The sequence below is a fragment of the Leopardus geoffroyi genome, chromosome D1 (genome assembly GCF_018350155.1).
Source record: "Leopardus geoffroyi isolate Oge1 chromosome D1, O.geoffroyi_Oge1_pat1.0, whole genome shotgun sequence".
NCBI lineage: Eukaryota > Metazoa > Chordata > Mammalia > Carnivora > Felidae > Leopardus > Leopardus geoffroyi.
Window position 1 is genome coordinate 530,779 of NC_059329.1, and position 14,986 is coordinate 545,764.

Sequence of the window (14,986 nt, forward strand, 5' to 3'; positions counted from 1 at the left end):
GTGGAACAGATAGTTCTCCTAAACATGATGGAATGGTCTTGTGTGTCATTGTTCCTTGTGTAGACTGTGCATGCCTGGTGACTGGAGCTATGTCAGGCATGGGCTGGGGATCCCAGGGCAATCTATGCTGTGACTACCCTGCTGGAATAGCCATAGCTAACGTGGATATGGGCCAGAGTGGGTACAGGATGCCCTGGTCCCCAAGATCTTTTAAAGCACATGCTATCTAACTGTACTGCTCACTATTACCTGTCTTACCTGTCTTACACTATTACCTGTCGTAATAATATCACTATTATTATGATGCTCTATAGATCCTCTGTGTCATTGCTTGAAAGTTTTAGCACCTGGCTCTTCTTGCCTCCTTACCACTGTTATGCCCAGAATTCGTGATCCCCAAAGACCACCAGGGAGCCGAGTCCGATACAAAAGCAAAGAGCCTTTATTCGAGCTACCTCGAGCTCAATCCCATACCTGCACCGATGCAGCGGTGAGATGCCGGAGAGAGCGAGTTTCAAAAGGACAAAGGTTTTATTGGGGCCTAGGGGCAGTTGGTGAGGTAATGGCTGTGACTTCAGCCGATTGGCTGGGGAAGGGTCCGGTCGGAGTCCTGTTAGGCAGGTGAGCGGGAGGTTACTCAAGGGGAGGAGGCATGGTCAAGGTGAAGGACACAGAACAAGATGGAGTCCACCGGCGTAGGCCCGCCCTTTCAACCACTATTCCAGTGATCATTCTTTGTAATTTCAGTATCTTCATAGATCACCCGTTCAACATAGTGACCTATCATTTTCTTGAACTTTACCCATTCAGTGGCATCTCACCTCAGCTACCACCAATTATTTCTCCACCTCCAAAATTTCAGTTCCTGGAATCTCAACCTATGATCTGTACCACCTGCCTCTCCGTGTCACTTCCTCTTGTACCCTGAGTTTAGCAATTGTAAGACCCCACCCCAGTCCATCTATCTTATCACCCTTTCTTTGTTATTCTTATCCCTTGAGTTCTCACTTCTATTCAGACTGAGCTTCTCACTCCCTAGTTTGTCCCTGTCATTCCCTTGCATATACTTTCAAATCCATTATCATCAGCCTCCACCCCTCAACAACCACTGTTCTGATTTCTGTCATCAGAATTAGTTTTGCCAGTCCTTGCACTTTTGTTAATGGTTTCTTTTACTTAATGTTGAGATTTACCCATGTCATTGCATATATCACTAGTTTATCCCTTTTTTAGTGCTGAGTGGTTTTGCATTGTAAGGATATATCATAATTTGTTTATCGATTCTATTGATGGACATTAGGTTGTTATAATTGAGGCTATTAATAAAGCTGCCGACTGAAAGATAATTCAAGCTGAAATTGTAAAACATGAGAGAATCAGTTACTATAAGACATCTTGTTCTGGACATATGTTTCATTTCCCCTGAGTAAAAGTAGAATTGCTAAATCCTAGGGTACATTTGTGTTATCCATATATGAAACTGTCACAAAGTTTTCTGAAAGGACTAACCATTTTACACACCCACCAGCAATGTCAGTCTTTTTAATTTTAGCTGCATAGTAGATATGAAGTAGTTGTAATTTGGACTCCCCTGCTTACCTATTTTTATGTGATCTTGGTGACATCTCTGTTAAATATTTTGTCCATTTAAAAAAAAATTTTTTTTAACGTTTATTTATTTTTGAGAGAGAGACAGAGACAGAGCATGACTAGGGGAGGGGCAGAAAGCGACGGACACAGACTCTGAAGCAGGCTCCAGGCTCTGAGCTGTCAGCACAGAGCCTGAGGCAGGGCTCGAACCCATGAACCGTGAGATCATGACCTGAGCTGAAGTCAGACACTAACCAACTGAGCCACCCAGGCGCCCCATTTTGTCCATTTTTAATTGGATTATTTGTCTTCTTTTTAAGTTGTAAGATTTTTTTTTATATATTCTGGATATAGTTCCTTTGTCAGAGATATATATTGCAAGTATTTTCTTCCGTTCTATGGCCTGCCTTTTTATTTACTTCATAAAATCTTTCATAAAGCAGTTTTAAGTTTTGATGAAGTATAGTTTGTCAGTTTTTTGTTCTATATTTAGTGATTAAAAAAAAAAAAAAAAAAGCTTGAGGCACCTGGGTGGCTCAGTTAGTTAAGCATCTGACTTCGGCTCAGGTCATGATCTCTCAGTGGGTTCAAGCCCCATGTCAGGCTCTGTGGTGACAACTCAGAGTCTGGAGCCTGCTTCAGATTCTCTGTCTCCCTCTTTCTCTACCCCTCCCCTGCTTGTCCTCACTCTCTCTCCAAAATAAATAAACATCTTTAAAAAAAATTTTTTTTTAACGTTTATTTATTTTTGACAGAGAGAGAGAGAGAGAGAGACAGAGCATGAGTGGGGGAGGGTCAGAGAGAGAGGGAGACACAGAATCTGAAACAGGCTCCAGGCTCTGAGCTGTCAGCCCAGAGCCCAACACAGGGCTTGAACTCACAGACAGCGAGATCATGACCTGAGCCGAAGTCAGATGTTCAACCGACTGAGCGACCCAGGAGCCCCAATAAACATCTTTTTAAAAAAGTTTATTTAGCAGAGACAGTGCAAGTAGGGGAGGGGCAGAGAGAGAGGGAGAGAGAATCCCAAGCAGGCTCCATACTGTCAGCACAGAGCCTGACGTGGGGCTCAAAGTCACAAACCGTGAGATATGACCTGTCCAAAATCAAGAGTCGGTTGCTGAAGTGACTTAGCCACCCAGGAGCCCCTGGAGATAAAGCTTTTTGTGTACTCCGGAAGACATTTTGTCTATTGCAAGGTTATGAAGAGTGTCTGCTTGTTTCCTTCTGGAAAGTTTCTGGTTTGGGCTTTTAGGCTTACCATCTACATCAGAGTCTGTGTCTGTGCTCTTATGTAAGGCTGGGCTTCATTCTTTTGAGTTGGTCCAGTTGTTCTAGCAGCATCTGTTGAAAAACGATTCCTTTCTATGTTTAGTGGCTGTGCCACCTTTTTAAAAAATGAATTGGCCATGGGGTGCCTGGGTGGCTCAGTCGGTTAAGCGTCCGACTTCAGCTCAGGTCATGATCTCGCAGTTCATGAGTTCGAGCCCCACATCGGGCTCTGTGCTGACAGCTCAGAGCCTGGAGCCTGCTTCACATTCTGTGTCTCCCTCTCTCTCTGCCCCTTTCTGCTCATGCTGTGTCTCTCTCTGTCTCAAAAATAAATAAACATTAAAAAAAATAAACAATATTTAAAAAAAAAGAATTGGCCATGCATGTGGGGGTTTATTTCTGTATTCCATATTGTATTCCATTGGTCTGTTTATCCTTACACCAGGACTACACTGCCTCGCTTATTGCGGCATTATGGCAGAGATTTTCAACAACGCTGCTGACATTTTGGATGAGATGTATTATGGGACGTATCCTGGCCTCTACCTACTAGGTACCAATAGTATGCCCAGTGGTGGCACAATTAAAAATGTTTTCAGACATTGCCAAATATTTACTGAGAGGGAAGGGGCAAAATTGCCCCCAGTTGAGAACCACTGTTTCATAGTGAAATAAGGCAGTGCACACCCTCCAATTTTGTTTGCTTGTTTGTTTGGTGTTTACTAATTTTTTGAGAGAGAGAGTGTGAGCAGGGGAAGGGTAGAGAGAGGGGGAGACACAGAATCCGAAGCAGGCTCCGAGCTGTCAGCACAGAGCCCAAATGCAGGGTTTGCAGTCATGAACTTTGAGATCAGGACCTGAGCCAAAGCTCAACTAACTGAGCCACCCAGGCGCCACACCCTCCAGTTTTGTTTTAATTCAAGATTGTTTTGTCTCTTCTTGGTATTTTTTGCTTTTCCATATAAATAACCTGCATGGTTTTGAACATACCATGATGAACATACAGATCAATTTAGAAAGAATTGATATAACAGTATTGAGTCTTGTAATACATGAAATCCATGAACACAGTATATTTCTCCTTTCCTCTCCCCTGTTTTTTTCTTTTTGTTGTTGTTGTTTGTATAATTTCTTTTAGCAGTATTTTCTGGTTTTCAAAGTGAAGTTCTTACATGGTTTTTGTTACATAATTCCCAAGTATTTCAAATTCTATGATGCTGTTTTAAATGGATTTAAATTTCATTTTCCATTGTTATATGTAGAAATATCATTGATTTTTCTACATTGACCTTGTATTCTGAGAACTTGTTAAATTCACTCATTAGTTCTAGGAGTTATTTTTAAATTCCTTAGCATATTCTGTTTGTATAATCATGTCATCTGAAATAAAGGGAATTAACTTCATCTTTCCAATTGATGTGCCTTTTGTTTTTATGTTGGCCTTATTGAACTTTTTAGGAGCTCCAGTGTAATGGGGAATAGAGGCAATATAATGAGCTTTTTTGCCTTTTGTCCCTTTGGAGAGGGAAGTATTAACTATTTTATAGTTACCTGTGCTGCTAACTAGGGATTTTTGATAATTGCCCTTTATCAGATTGAGGAGGTTTCCTTTCATTCCTGGTGTGCTGAGAGTTCTTATCATGAACATGTATTCAATATTGTCATACAGCTGTTCTCCTTTATTTGGTCAGTGTGGTTAATTTTACTGATTAACTTTGACATTTATTTATTTGTTTGTTTTAGAGCACGTGAGCAGGGGAGAGGGGCAGATGGAGACGGGGGCGGGGGGAGAGAGAGAGAGAGAGAGAGAGAGTGAGTCTCAAGCAGGCTCTGTGCCCAGCACAGAGCCCAATGCAGGGTTTGATCCCACAATCCTGAGGTCATGACGTGAGCCGAAATCAAGAGTCGGATGGATGCTCAACTGACTAAGCCATCCAGGCACCCCTTTTTATTTTTTATTTGTTTTTCTTTTACTGATTAATCTTGAGATATCAAGTCAGCCTTGCCTTCTAAGGGTAACTCTCATTTGGTGATGTGGGAGTTTTCTTAATAAACTGGTGGATTTCATTTACTAATATTTTGTGAAGGATTTTTGTGTACAGTTTGGTCTATAAATTTCTTGTAATATCTTTGTGAGGTTTGGAGATCAAGGTTATACAGGCTTTATAAAATATGTTGTGGGTAGTGGGGGCAGCGCCAGGCTGGCTCAGTTGGATAAGTGTCTGACTTCAGCCCAGGTCATGATCTCATGTGGGTTTGAGCCCACATTGGGCTCTGTGCTGGCAGCTCAGAGCCTGGAGTCTGCTTCGGATTCTGTGTCTCCCTTTCTCTCTGCCCCTCTCCCACTTGCACTGTGTCTCTCTTTCTCAAAAATAAATAAACATTAAAAAAAAATTTTTAACAAATAAAATATGTTGAGAAAGTGTTTCCTCCACTTCTATACTTGGAAAAAGGTTCTATGATTGTTATTTCTCCTTTAAATGTGACAAAAGGTAATAATAAAAAATCTGAACAAGGAGTTTTCTTTGTAGAAAGCTTACTAATTATAAATTTATTAATAAAGTTTTTGTATTTTTTTTGTCAGTTTTGCTAAGTTGATTCTTTCAAGAAATTGATCCATTTTTATCTAAGTTGTTGACTTTATTAGCAGAAAGTTGGTCATATTATTCTTTTAATGTCTGTGGTATTGGTAGTGATAGCCTATCTTTCATTCATGAGAGTGATCATTTTGTTTACTTTTTTTTCTTCACTCTTTTTTTTTTTCATTCATCATTCTTGGTAGGAGTTTATCAATTTTACTAAGGTTTTCAAACACAACTTTAGTCTTTGTGGTCTCTGTTTTTTAGTTTAGTGTTTCATTGCTTTCTTCTTTTACTTCATTCCTTTCTTCTTACCAAAGAATAAAATTGCACGCCTTCCATCTTCTTAAGGTGGGAACTAAAATCACTGATTTAAAGTTTTTATCGTTTTCCACTGTAGGCATTTAAAGTTATAAATTTCCCTCCGGGGGGCGCCTGCGTGGCTCAGTTGATTAGACATTCGACTTAGGCCCAGACCACCGTCTCACAGTTCATGAGTTCAAGCCCCACATCGGGCTTGCTGCTGTCAATGCAGAGTCTGCCTAGGATGCTCTGCTCCCTCTCTTTCAAAATTAAATAAACACTAAAAAAAATAATAAGATAAATTTCCCTCTGAACAACTGCACTCAATAAATTTGGTATGCTGCATTTTCATTTTGTTCATTTTGTTTTGCTACTTCCCTTTTGATTTCTTTTTTTTTTTTTTGACCTGTAGCTTATTTGGAAGTATGTTCTTGTTTTTTTCTTAATTTCCAGTTATTGAGCTTTTCTAGATACCATAATTGATTTCTAATATAAATCTATTTTTTAATTGGAGAACATACTCTAAGATTTAAATCTTATGAAATTCATTGGCATTTGTTTTATGGGCCAATGTAAGATTTCTTATGTTGCACTCAAAAAGAATATGTATTGCAATTGTTGGGCCTAAATAGTTGTTCTGTAAATATCAACAAGGTCAAGGTAGTTGATAGTGTTGTTCAAATCTGTATTCTTACTGATATTTTTTTTGTGACTGTTCTATCAATTATTGAGAGGTATGTTGCAATATGCAACTATAATCATGGATTCATCAGGTTCTCCCTTTAGTTCTTTGCTTCATGTATTTTGAAGGTCTCTTATTAGGTACATACATATTTATGATTTTTATGTAGTCCTGATGAACTGACCCTTCTATCATTATGAAATATTGTTTTCATCTCTGGTAATACTCCCTGTCTTAAAGCCTACTTTGTCTGCTATTAATTTAGTGAATGTCTTCTACTGTTTCATCCTTTTGCTTTCAACCTGTCTGTGTTTGTGGAAATCCTCTTGTGTCTTGATTATATTCAGTCTAGCAAGTGCTAAATCAGAAACTGTGAAGAACTGTATAGGATCTGAGGTTTTGACAAGCAAGCTAATTTTTTTAGCTTACCACTATTTCGTATGTATTGTGGCAGGCTGCAAGAAAATAAACTGTATCACTCGTGGAAAAAGCGTAGCCAAAGCAATGTCTTGTGTCAGTTTCCTAAAGTCTACTCCCCAAAGGGCAATGCTGTGAGGGCCAGATGGCTCCTGCACAGAGTAGGAACTAGTTCATTACGGGCTAGGAACCACGACACGTGGAAACTACATGGCCTCTGCTATCCTCCTCTCCAGAGAGAAGGAAACCTTATGTTTGATCTGGAGTGTAAGCACTCTTTGGAGAAGAGAGAGATCTTTATCTTCGCTACCCAACGTCTCCAGGAAGGGAGACCTTTCTTTGCTTTACTATACTCCACTGTCTACACACACACTCTTAAGTTGGCTGTGAATGTCTTCATTCAGAGAACCTGGGCTGTGCAGAAATATGAAATATTTACAGAGAACTGTCTCCCAGAAACAAGACTCTGCCTTGTGTTTAGTCTTTTTACATCCAATAATTCTTTTTTTTTTTTTTTTTTAATTTTTTTTTTTTTCAACGTTTATTTATTTTTGGGACAGAGAGAGACAGAGCATGAACGGGGGAGGGGCAGAGAGAGAGGGAGACACAGAATCGGAAACAGGCTCCAGGCTCTGAGCCATCAGCCCAGAGCCTGACGCGGGGCTCGAACTCACGGACCGCGAGATCGTGACCTGGCTGAAGTCGGACGCTTAACCGACTGCGCCACCCAGGCGCCCCTACATCCAATAATTCTTAAAGCAGTTTGATGTAGGTCTCTCATTTAACTATGTTTTCTATCAATTCTATTTTTTTTTTCCTCTTGTTTCTTCTTCTTTCCTGCCTCCCTTTGAGTTAGTCAAAAAATTTTCAATTTTACTTGTTTTTTAGTGGCTCCTCTAGGCATTATAATATTCATTCTTAACTATTTAGAGTTATAACTGGACCATTTCACATAAATATAAGGATCCTTCAACTTTAAGATTCTGTTAGTCCCACCCCCATGTTGGCATCCTTTTGCTCATGGATTTTCTTTATGTCTGCATATTATGAAGTTCGCAATACAGTGTTGTAATTGTTGCGTCAAACCCACTATCTCCTACCTACCACTGGGGTAAGACCACTTAAATATACATATCCCTACTTCCCAGAAGCGTACTTCCCTAAATCTGAGTTATTTAGAGTAGAATAATGCTCCAGCCAGTGAAGGCCTTTGGAAGGATGGTTAATAGTAATGCATGGCACTAAAAATCTTAAAGACTTCTTACCTACCACCTCTCAGCCCCATGCTTTCTGAAGAGAACTACTTGGCAGTTTCTCAACCAGTGAACTGCAAGCCTCCTTTTCCATTTTTTTCATTGTCTAGCAAATAATTATTGAAACACACACACATATTTTTCACAAGCAAAATTAATTTTTTGAAACAGATGAAACTAGAGAATATAAACTCAAGTGCCCAGGTGCAATCACAAATAAATGAAATAGGAAAGTTAAGAAAAATAGGGAATGTGTGAATAGGAGTTCATACTTGACAAATCTTACATATTTTCCAGAGGAGGTGGAAATCAAGATTTTAACGTAAATCGCATGGATTTTTAGCATACTTCAGACTTATCATGACAGCCAATTTTAAACTTTTGGTCTAAAAGAAAAAAAGAAATATACAGCATTGTCCTGACTGCCCCATAATTTGTAAGACTGATTCTTTCACCAATGAATTAGCTCTTCACATTCCAGAAAATAGTAAAGAATGCTTCCACAGCAGGCTTTGGGAGGTGGAAACATGTATGTAGGCCTGCCAGGCCTGGATAAGGTTCTGGAATTACCACATATAAAGATATTAAAATTCTTAGCTAAGGGCCTTTTTTTTTTTAATTTGTTTCTAAGTAAATAGACTTTTGAAATATGAAAACATCACTGTATAATAAATCACTAGTTTGAAGCTATTTTCTGTATTGAGATTTTTAAAATTTAATCCCTAATTCAGTTATCTACTTTGTGTTTTAAATATAGAGCTTTTGAAGAGAAACGAAAAGAACAAGAAGAAAGAGAACAACAAATCAGAGAACAAATACTTCAACAAAGAAAAGAGAAGTTTGAAGAAGTCACTGAAAAATTCCAACGTGCCCATATTCCTCTTTCACAACGGAGGAGAGCAGGTACCTTAATCTCTAGAACAATCTGAGAACAAAAATGAAAGTTATATCTAATATTCAATATTCAATATTGAGTAGGCAGTAAAATGATAAATTAAGAAAGAAAATATAGGGGCACATGAGTGGCTCAGTCAGTTGAGCGTCCAACTCCGACTCAAGTCATGCATTATCTCACAGTTTTTGAGTTCAAGCCCTGTGTTGGGCTCTGTGCTGTCAGCTCGGAGCCTGGAACCTGCTTCAGATTCTGTGTCTTCCTCTCTCTCTGTCCCTCCCCTGCTTGCCCTCTTTCTCCCCCTCAAAAATAAACATTAAAAAAGAAAATAAAAAAAAAAAAAGAAAGGAAGTATAAATTCAAACTAAAAAAATATGCCTTTGAGTAATAAGGTTTTAACCAAGTGAAAAATCGTAATTTGATTTAGCTTTAACTTGGAGAATATTTTGTTGGCTCTATTAGTAAATTTTGAAAGCTTGCAAGTTTGATTCTACTATATCCTGGCTCACAATGCTTTGTCTTTTTTTTTTTTTTTTTCAACGTTTATTTATTTTTGGGACAGAGAGAGACAGAGCATGAACGGGGGAGGGGCAGAGAGAGAGGGAGACACAGAATCGGAAACAGGCTCCAGGCTCTGAGCCATCAACCCAGAGCCCGACGCGGGGCTCGAACTCACGGACCGCGAGATCGTGACCTGGCTGAAGTCGGACGCTTAACCGACTGCGCCACCCAGGCGCCCCTGCTTTGTCTTTTTAAAACTGATTTAGTAAAAAGAAAATTTAACATTTAGGTTTAGTAAATTAGTGTCACGTTCATTCTGGTATTTTATTCACATTTTGATTCAAATTCCTGTTTGAGAAACATTTAAATAAAAATAAAGTGTACAAAGTGATACAATCCAACAATCTGAGACCTGGAACCTATTAAGAATCTAAATATGAGTATGGTTGATTCTTTGGTATCACATCTACATTTTTTATACCTTAAATAGCAACACAGAATTAAGAATAAAATGTCAAAGCTTCAAAAAGAAAAGGACAGGCAGAACCTTTATGTTCAACAAACATACGTTGTACTACACTGTACTTAGCCCTGGGCTGAGACAGAGAGAAATCTAGTCCTACTCTACCATTAAAGACCTCACAGCTTATTTTGGAGGTGAGAATAATGTAAACAATGTCAATAAATACACTGATGATTGCTGTGGTAACAAAATATGTGAAGCTCTGTGTGAACACAGAAGGAAGAAAACTACAGCTGTACAGGGACATCAAGGACATTATCCCTGAAAAAATGACTTAATTTGAATCTTGAAGAATGAGCATTTTGCCATGCATAGAGAAAAAAAATTTTTAATCCCCAGCGGAAGGAAAAGCTTTCGCAAATAAATTATGTATTTTGGTGTATCCTGAAGCCTAGGGTGGGGAAAAAGTGAAGAAAAATGAATGTAAGTCTAAAAAACTAAGTTAGAACCAGGACCCAAAGAGCTTTGCATATCATGCTAGGCGTTTTGTCTTTCTCCAAAATGCAATCCACTTAAAGGTTTTTAATTGACAATGAAGCCATTACTGTGTGTCACAGTGAGTAAGGGGGTGGTAACACCATTAAAAATAATAACAGCTTAAATATGGCGGGGTTTATTTCTCCCTCTGATAATATGAAGTCCTGAGGTAGGCAGTCACAGCTCGTTTGGGGACTGTGCAGTATCACTGGGAACTCCAATGCCTCTGTCTCTCAGCTCAACTATTCTTAGTTTGTGATTTATATCTTCACCCTCATGGTCACATTGTACCTGCCAAAGCTCCAGCCATCATGCCATGTTGTAGTCATGAAGAAGGAAGAATTGTAAAGGAAAAAAGGTTGTACTTCTGAGCTCCTTTTAAATTGTGTTCCTAGAAATATCCGTCTGCTTAGTGTAATTTATAATTGGCAACTTCATGTGCAGGGGGTACTGAAAAATGAAAAAAAAATTTTTTAAAGCTCTATTGCTACTCCTCTAACTATTAATGTAGGGTCTGTTGCCAAGGAAGAAAGGGAAAATGGATATTGGGTGGGAAACTTGGGGTCTCTACTATAATTAGATTTGTTTGTTAGAAAGAGAATTACAGTTACAACATGGATGTTGGGTTCCAGTAAAGACACTGAAGTAGATAGATTAGTATGAGACTATTTCGTTATTTGTGGCAAGAGAGGTCCAGCTGCTAAATTAAAGCACTGTACTGGATGTGGAGGGAAGTGGTAATATATTCAGGAGATGTAATCAGTAGATTTCAGTTACAATCAATGGAAAGTGCCAAGGGTCCAGGTGGAGAACAGTGCCCTAGGATTTTGCAGAGAGCCTCACACGTTTTTAGACATTTTTACGGATTTAATGATTTTGGTAGATGATCATATTAATCAGGGTTATGGGTGAATCAGGTTACAAGTGTGAATGATCGTTAAGTTTTAAATGTATTGATTTTGAGCCTCCTTTGGCTTATCCAAATGGAGAAATCAAATCAGCAACTAGAAATGTGGGTCTGAAACTTGAGAACAAGATACAGAATAGAGATGTATATATTTAAGAGTCACTAGTGAATGGATATATAGTTGAAAATGAAGCCATGGGAAAGATAAACTAAACAACAGGATATAGACCATAGATTGAGAGTAGGGCCTAAAATAGAATCTTAACACATACTAGTGTATACTGTAGGTAGAGCAAGAAAAACCAAAAAATGGATTTTGAGAAGTCGTTGTCAAAATTAAAATGTATATGTAAAACCTTGGTTTGTGAGCATAATTTGTTCCGGACACATGCTTATAAACCAAAGCACTCATATGCCAAAGTGAATTTCAAGAACCATTGGCTCAGTTCTGATCATGTGACATTTGGCATCACTCCTTTATCTTGCAACGAGTTGCAACAAGTGCAAGCCACTCACTTATCTAGTTAAAATTTATTAGAGAAATTTCATCTTGCAGAACACTCACAGAACAAGTTCCCCGCAATCCAAAGTTTTACTGTATTTACATTTGCTTGTATTTGCATAAAGAAACAGTGAAAGAATATAAAAGTGACCAAGGAGAGCAAGACTTCCAAATGTATCATGTATATTTTTCACTTCTGAGTATGAATATGTCACCTATGCAAAATGTCAAAAGTTTAAAAAAAATTTTTTTAACATTTATTTATTTTTGAGGCAGAGAGAGACAGATCATGAACAGGGGAGGGTCAGAGAAAGAGGGAGACACAGAATCTGAAACAGGCTCCAGGCTCTGAGCGGTCAGCACAGAGCCCGATGCGGGGCTCGAACTCACAGACCGCGAGATCATGACCTGAGCCGAAGCTGGACGCTTAACCGACTGAGCCACCCAGGCACCCCCGTCAAAATAAAATTTTAAGAAAAGCCAGTGCTATCAGTGAAGAGCAAGAACAAAGCTATGAAAGACTACTACTTAATTGACTGTTAGTTCACTTTATTCCCAAACCCTGAAGGCTAACCGCAAGCTCACCAGGAAGCCCGGAGGTCGGCTCTTCCCCGTGCTACAAAGAAGGGCAGCAGGCTGGGGGTTTGAATGAGGTCAGAAAACCGTTGGAGTGAGCATATTAGGGTAGAAGAACTGGAAAAACCAGAGCTCCTGGGCTAAATGAAGGAATGCAGCTGTGGTCTGCAGTAGGACTTGAAAAATAACAGGCTTCCAGTATCCCCAGCGCATGAGGGGTGGTAACCAGGAGTCGTTAGATTAACAGCAACAAGAAGCAGTCATGGGTGGTCGTACACTGATCTAAGGTAGTTTTCATTTTCTGAAGTATAACTGACATATAATATCCTATTCATTTCAGGCATGCATCATTGTGATTCTTTATTTTTATACGTTATTAAATGATCCTGACAATAAGTCTAGTTCCATCTGTCACCACACAAAATTCTTACAGCGTCACTGACTATTCTCCCTGTGCTGTACGTAACATCCTCATGACTTACTTATTTTACACCTGGATGTCTATACCTCTTAACCCAACCCCCCAGCCTATCTCACACTTCACCAGCCCCTCAACCTTTGCCCTCCCTAGTAACAGTTTGTTTCCTCTCTCTGTGCGTCTGTTTGTTTTGTTCACTTGGTTTGTTCTGTTTAGATTCCACATGTAAGTGACATCATACAGTATTTGTCCACTGTCTGACTTATTTCGCTTAGCATAATGCTCTCTAGGTCCATTACATTGTCTCAAATGGAAAGATTTCGTTCTTTTTTGATGGCTAAATAATATTCCATAATGTATATATACCACGTCTTCTTTTTTCTTGAATTTTTTTTAACATTTATTTATTTTTGAGAGACAGAGCATGAATGGGGCAGGGGCACAGAGAGGGAGACACAGAATCCGAAGCAGGCTCCAGACTCCTAGCTGTCAGCACAGAGCCCAATGCGGGACTCAAACTCACCGAACTGTAAGATCATGACCTGAGCCGAAGTCGGACATTTAACCAACTGAGCCACTCAGGAGCCCCAGTATACCCTATCTTCTTTATCCATTCATCTATCAGTGGACACAGGTTGCTCCCATTTCCTGGCTGTTGTAAATAATGCTGGGGTGAACATACAGGTACGTCTGTCTCTTCGATGTAATGTCTTTGTTGACCTGAGTTAACATTAAAATTAGTGTTTAGGCTCTCTTTGATAGGCATCAAGTGGTGAAGGTTAATAAAAGCAAGTATCAGACTCTAATCTTGTATGACTAGACACAGAACATTCATACAGCTTGTTCAGTGAGCTGAATAAAGTCCCAGCTTTCTGTCCTTGTAGGTACTCTAACTATACCTTCTATGAGAGGTCTGCCGAGATACACACAGCCACATTCCAGAGACAGAACTGTGCCATCTGGCATTGGACATTGAGAAATGTTCCTGTATTAACGGTCAGACACAAGGCTGAGTAGACATCAAGGCTCAGAGATCATCGATAGGGTAAAGGATATAGACCTCCCTGCATTCTTATTCCCTGTTCATGTAAAGGTAGGGAGTGATTAAAATATATTTATGAAAACGTACTTGTCTTGAATACCTTTAATTTCAACAAAGAAATCCCATTTTTAACATTCAACAAGATATTCACCAAGCTGTTCTTTTCACCAACAAAAACCCATGTTAGACATTGAGTATACCAATTAGAAAACCAGTTGATATATAACACTTGACAATATCTGCCTCAAAAGGATTGGTCCTTTATGATTGGAATATCCTGCAAGCCCTGTCATGCAGCTGTATTCATCAGAATATTATGCCATCACCTCTTAATTAAGGAAATGGACTGTCTCTAGAGTTCCGTCTGAACTAAAGCATACATAATAATGTACTGGCTTTGCTTTAGAATTTTAAGGTAAATAACAAAGATTGCAATAATGAAAAAGCCTGAAAACATACAGGGTTTTTAAAGGAGAAGGAGGAAAGACGGTTTGGAGGTGTCTGTAGAGAGCTAGAAAGTCAGCTACCCTACCTCCAGGCCTTGAGTTTTCTGTAGTATGTGATGCAAAATAATGCAAAATAATGCCTCCATTTAAGCAGGTGAGTTTCCATTTAAGACAGCTGAGTTTCAACTTGACCACATAAGTGAAAGGGTATTTCGAGAAGTAGGAGAGGTTGAGTACGTTGAGACCAACGTGCCCAGCAAAAGGGCTTTGCAAAGTGGCTACTACGCACGCAAAGTAGAGTTGGGTAAGAGGTTGTACTGTGTAGCATGTCAACGAATGTCCACATGGTCTATGACCTCGAACAAGATACTTACCTGCTCTATGCCTCAGTTTCCTCCATTGCAAAATGGAGATTCAAAGAGCATCTGCCTCACAGGCTGTAGTGAGGATTACATTTGTTACAACATGCTCAAAAATAATGTCTGTAGGGGCGCCTGGGTGGCGCAATCGGTTAAGCGTCCGACTTCAGCCAGGTCACGATCTCGCGGTCCGTGAGTTCGAGCCCCGCGTCGGGCTCTGGGCTGATGGCTCAGAGCCTGGAGCCTG

General features: G+C 39.4%; 1 protein-coding gene across 5 annotated transcripts in view; it reads left to right on the top strand.

Annotated features, from left to right (window-relative positions):
- CEP126 (centrosomal protein 126) overlaps positions 1-14,986 on the top strand; it is a 102,574-nt gene that overhangs the window by 27,550 nt on the left and 60,038 nt on the right. For all 5 annotated transcript variants that reach the window (XM_045486571.1, XM_045486573.1, XM_045486575.1 and 2 more), the window contains exon 3: positions 8,854-8,999. In XM_045486571.1, the coding sequence (XP_045342527.1) occupies positions 8,854-8,999 (146 nt within the window). The remainder of the gene's footprint in view (positions 1-8,853; positions 9,000-14,986) is intronic.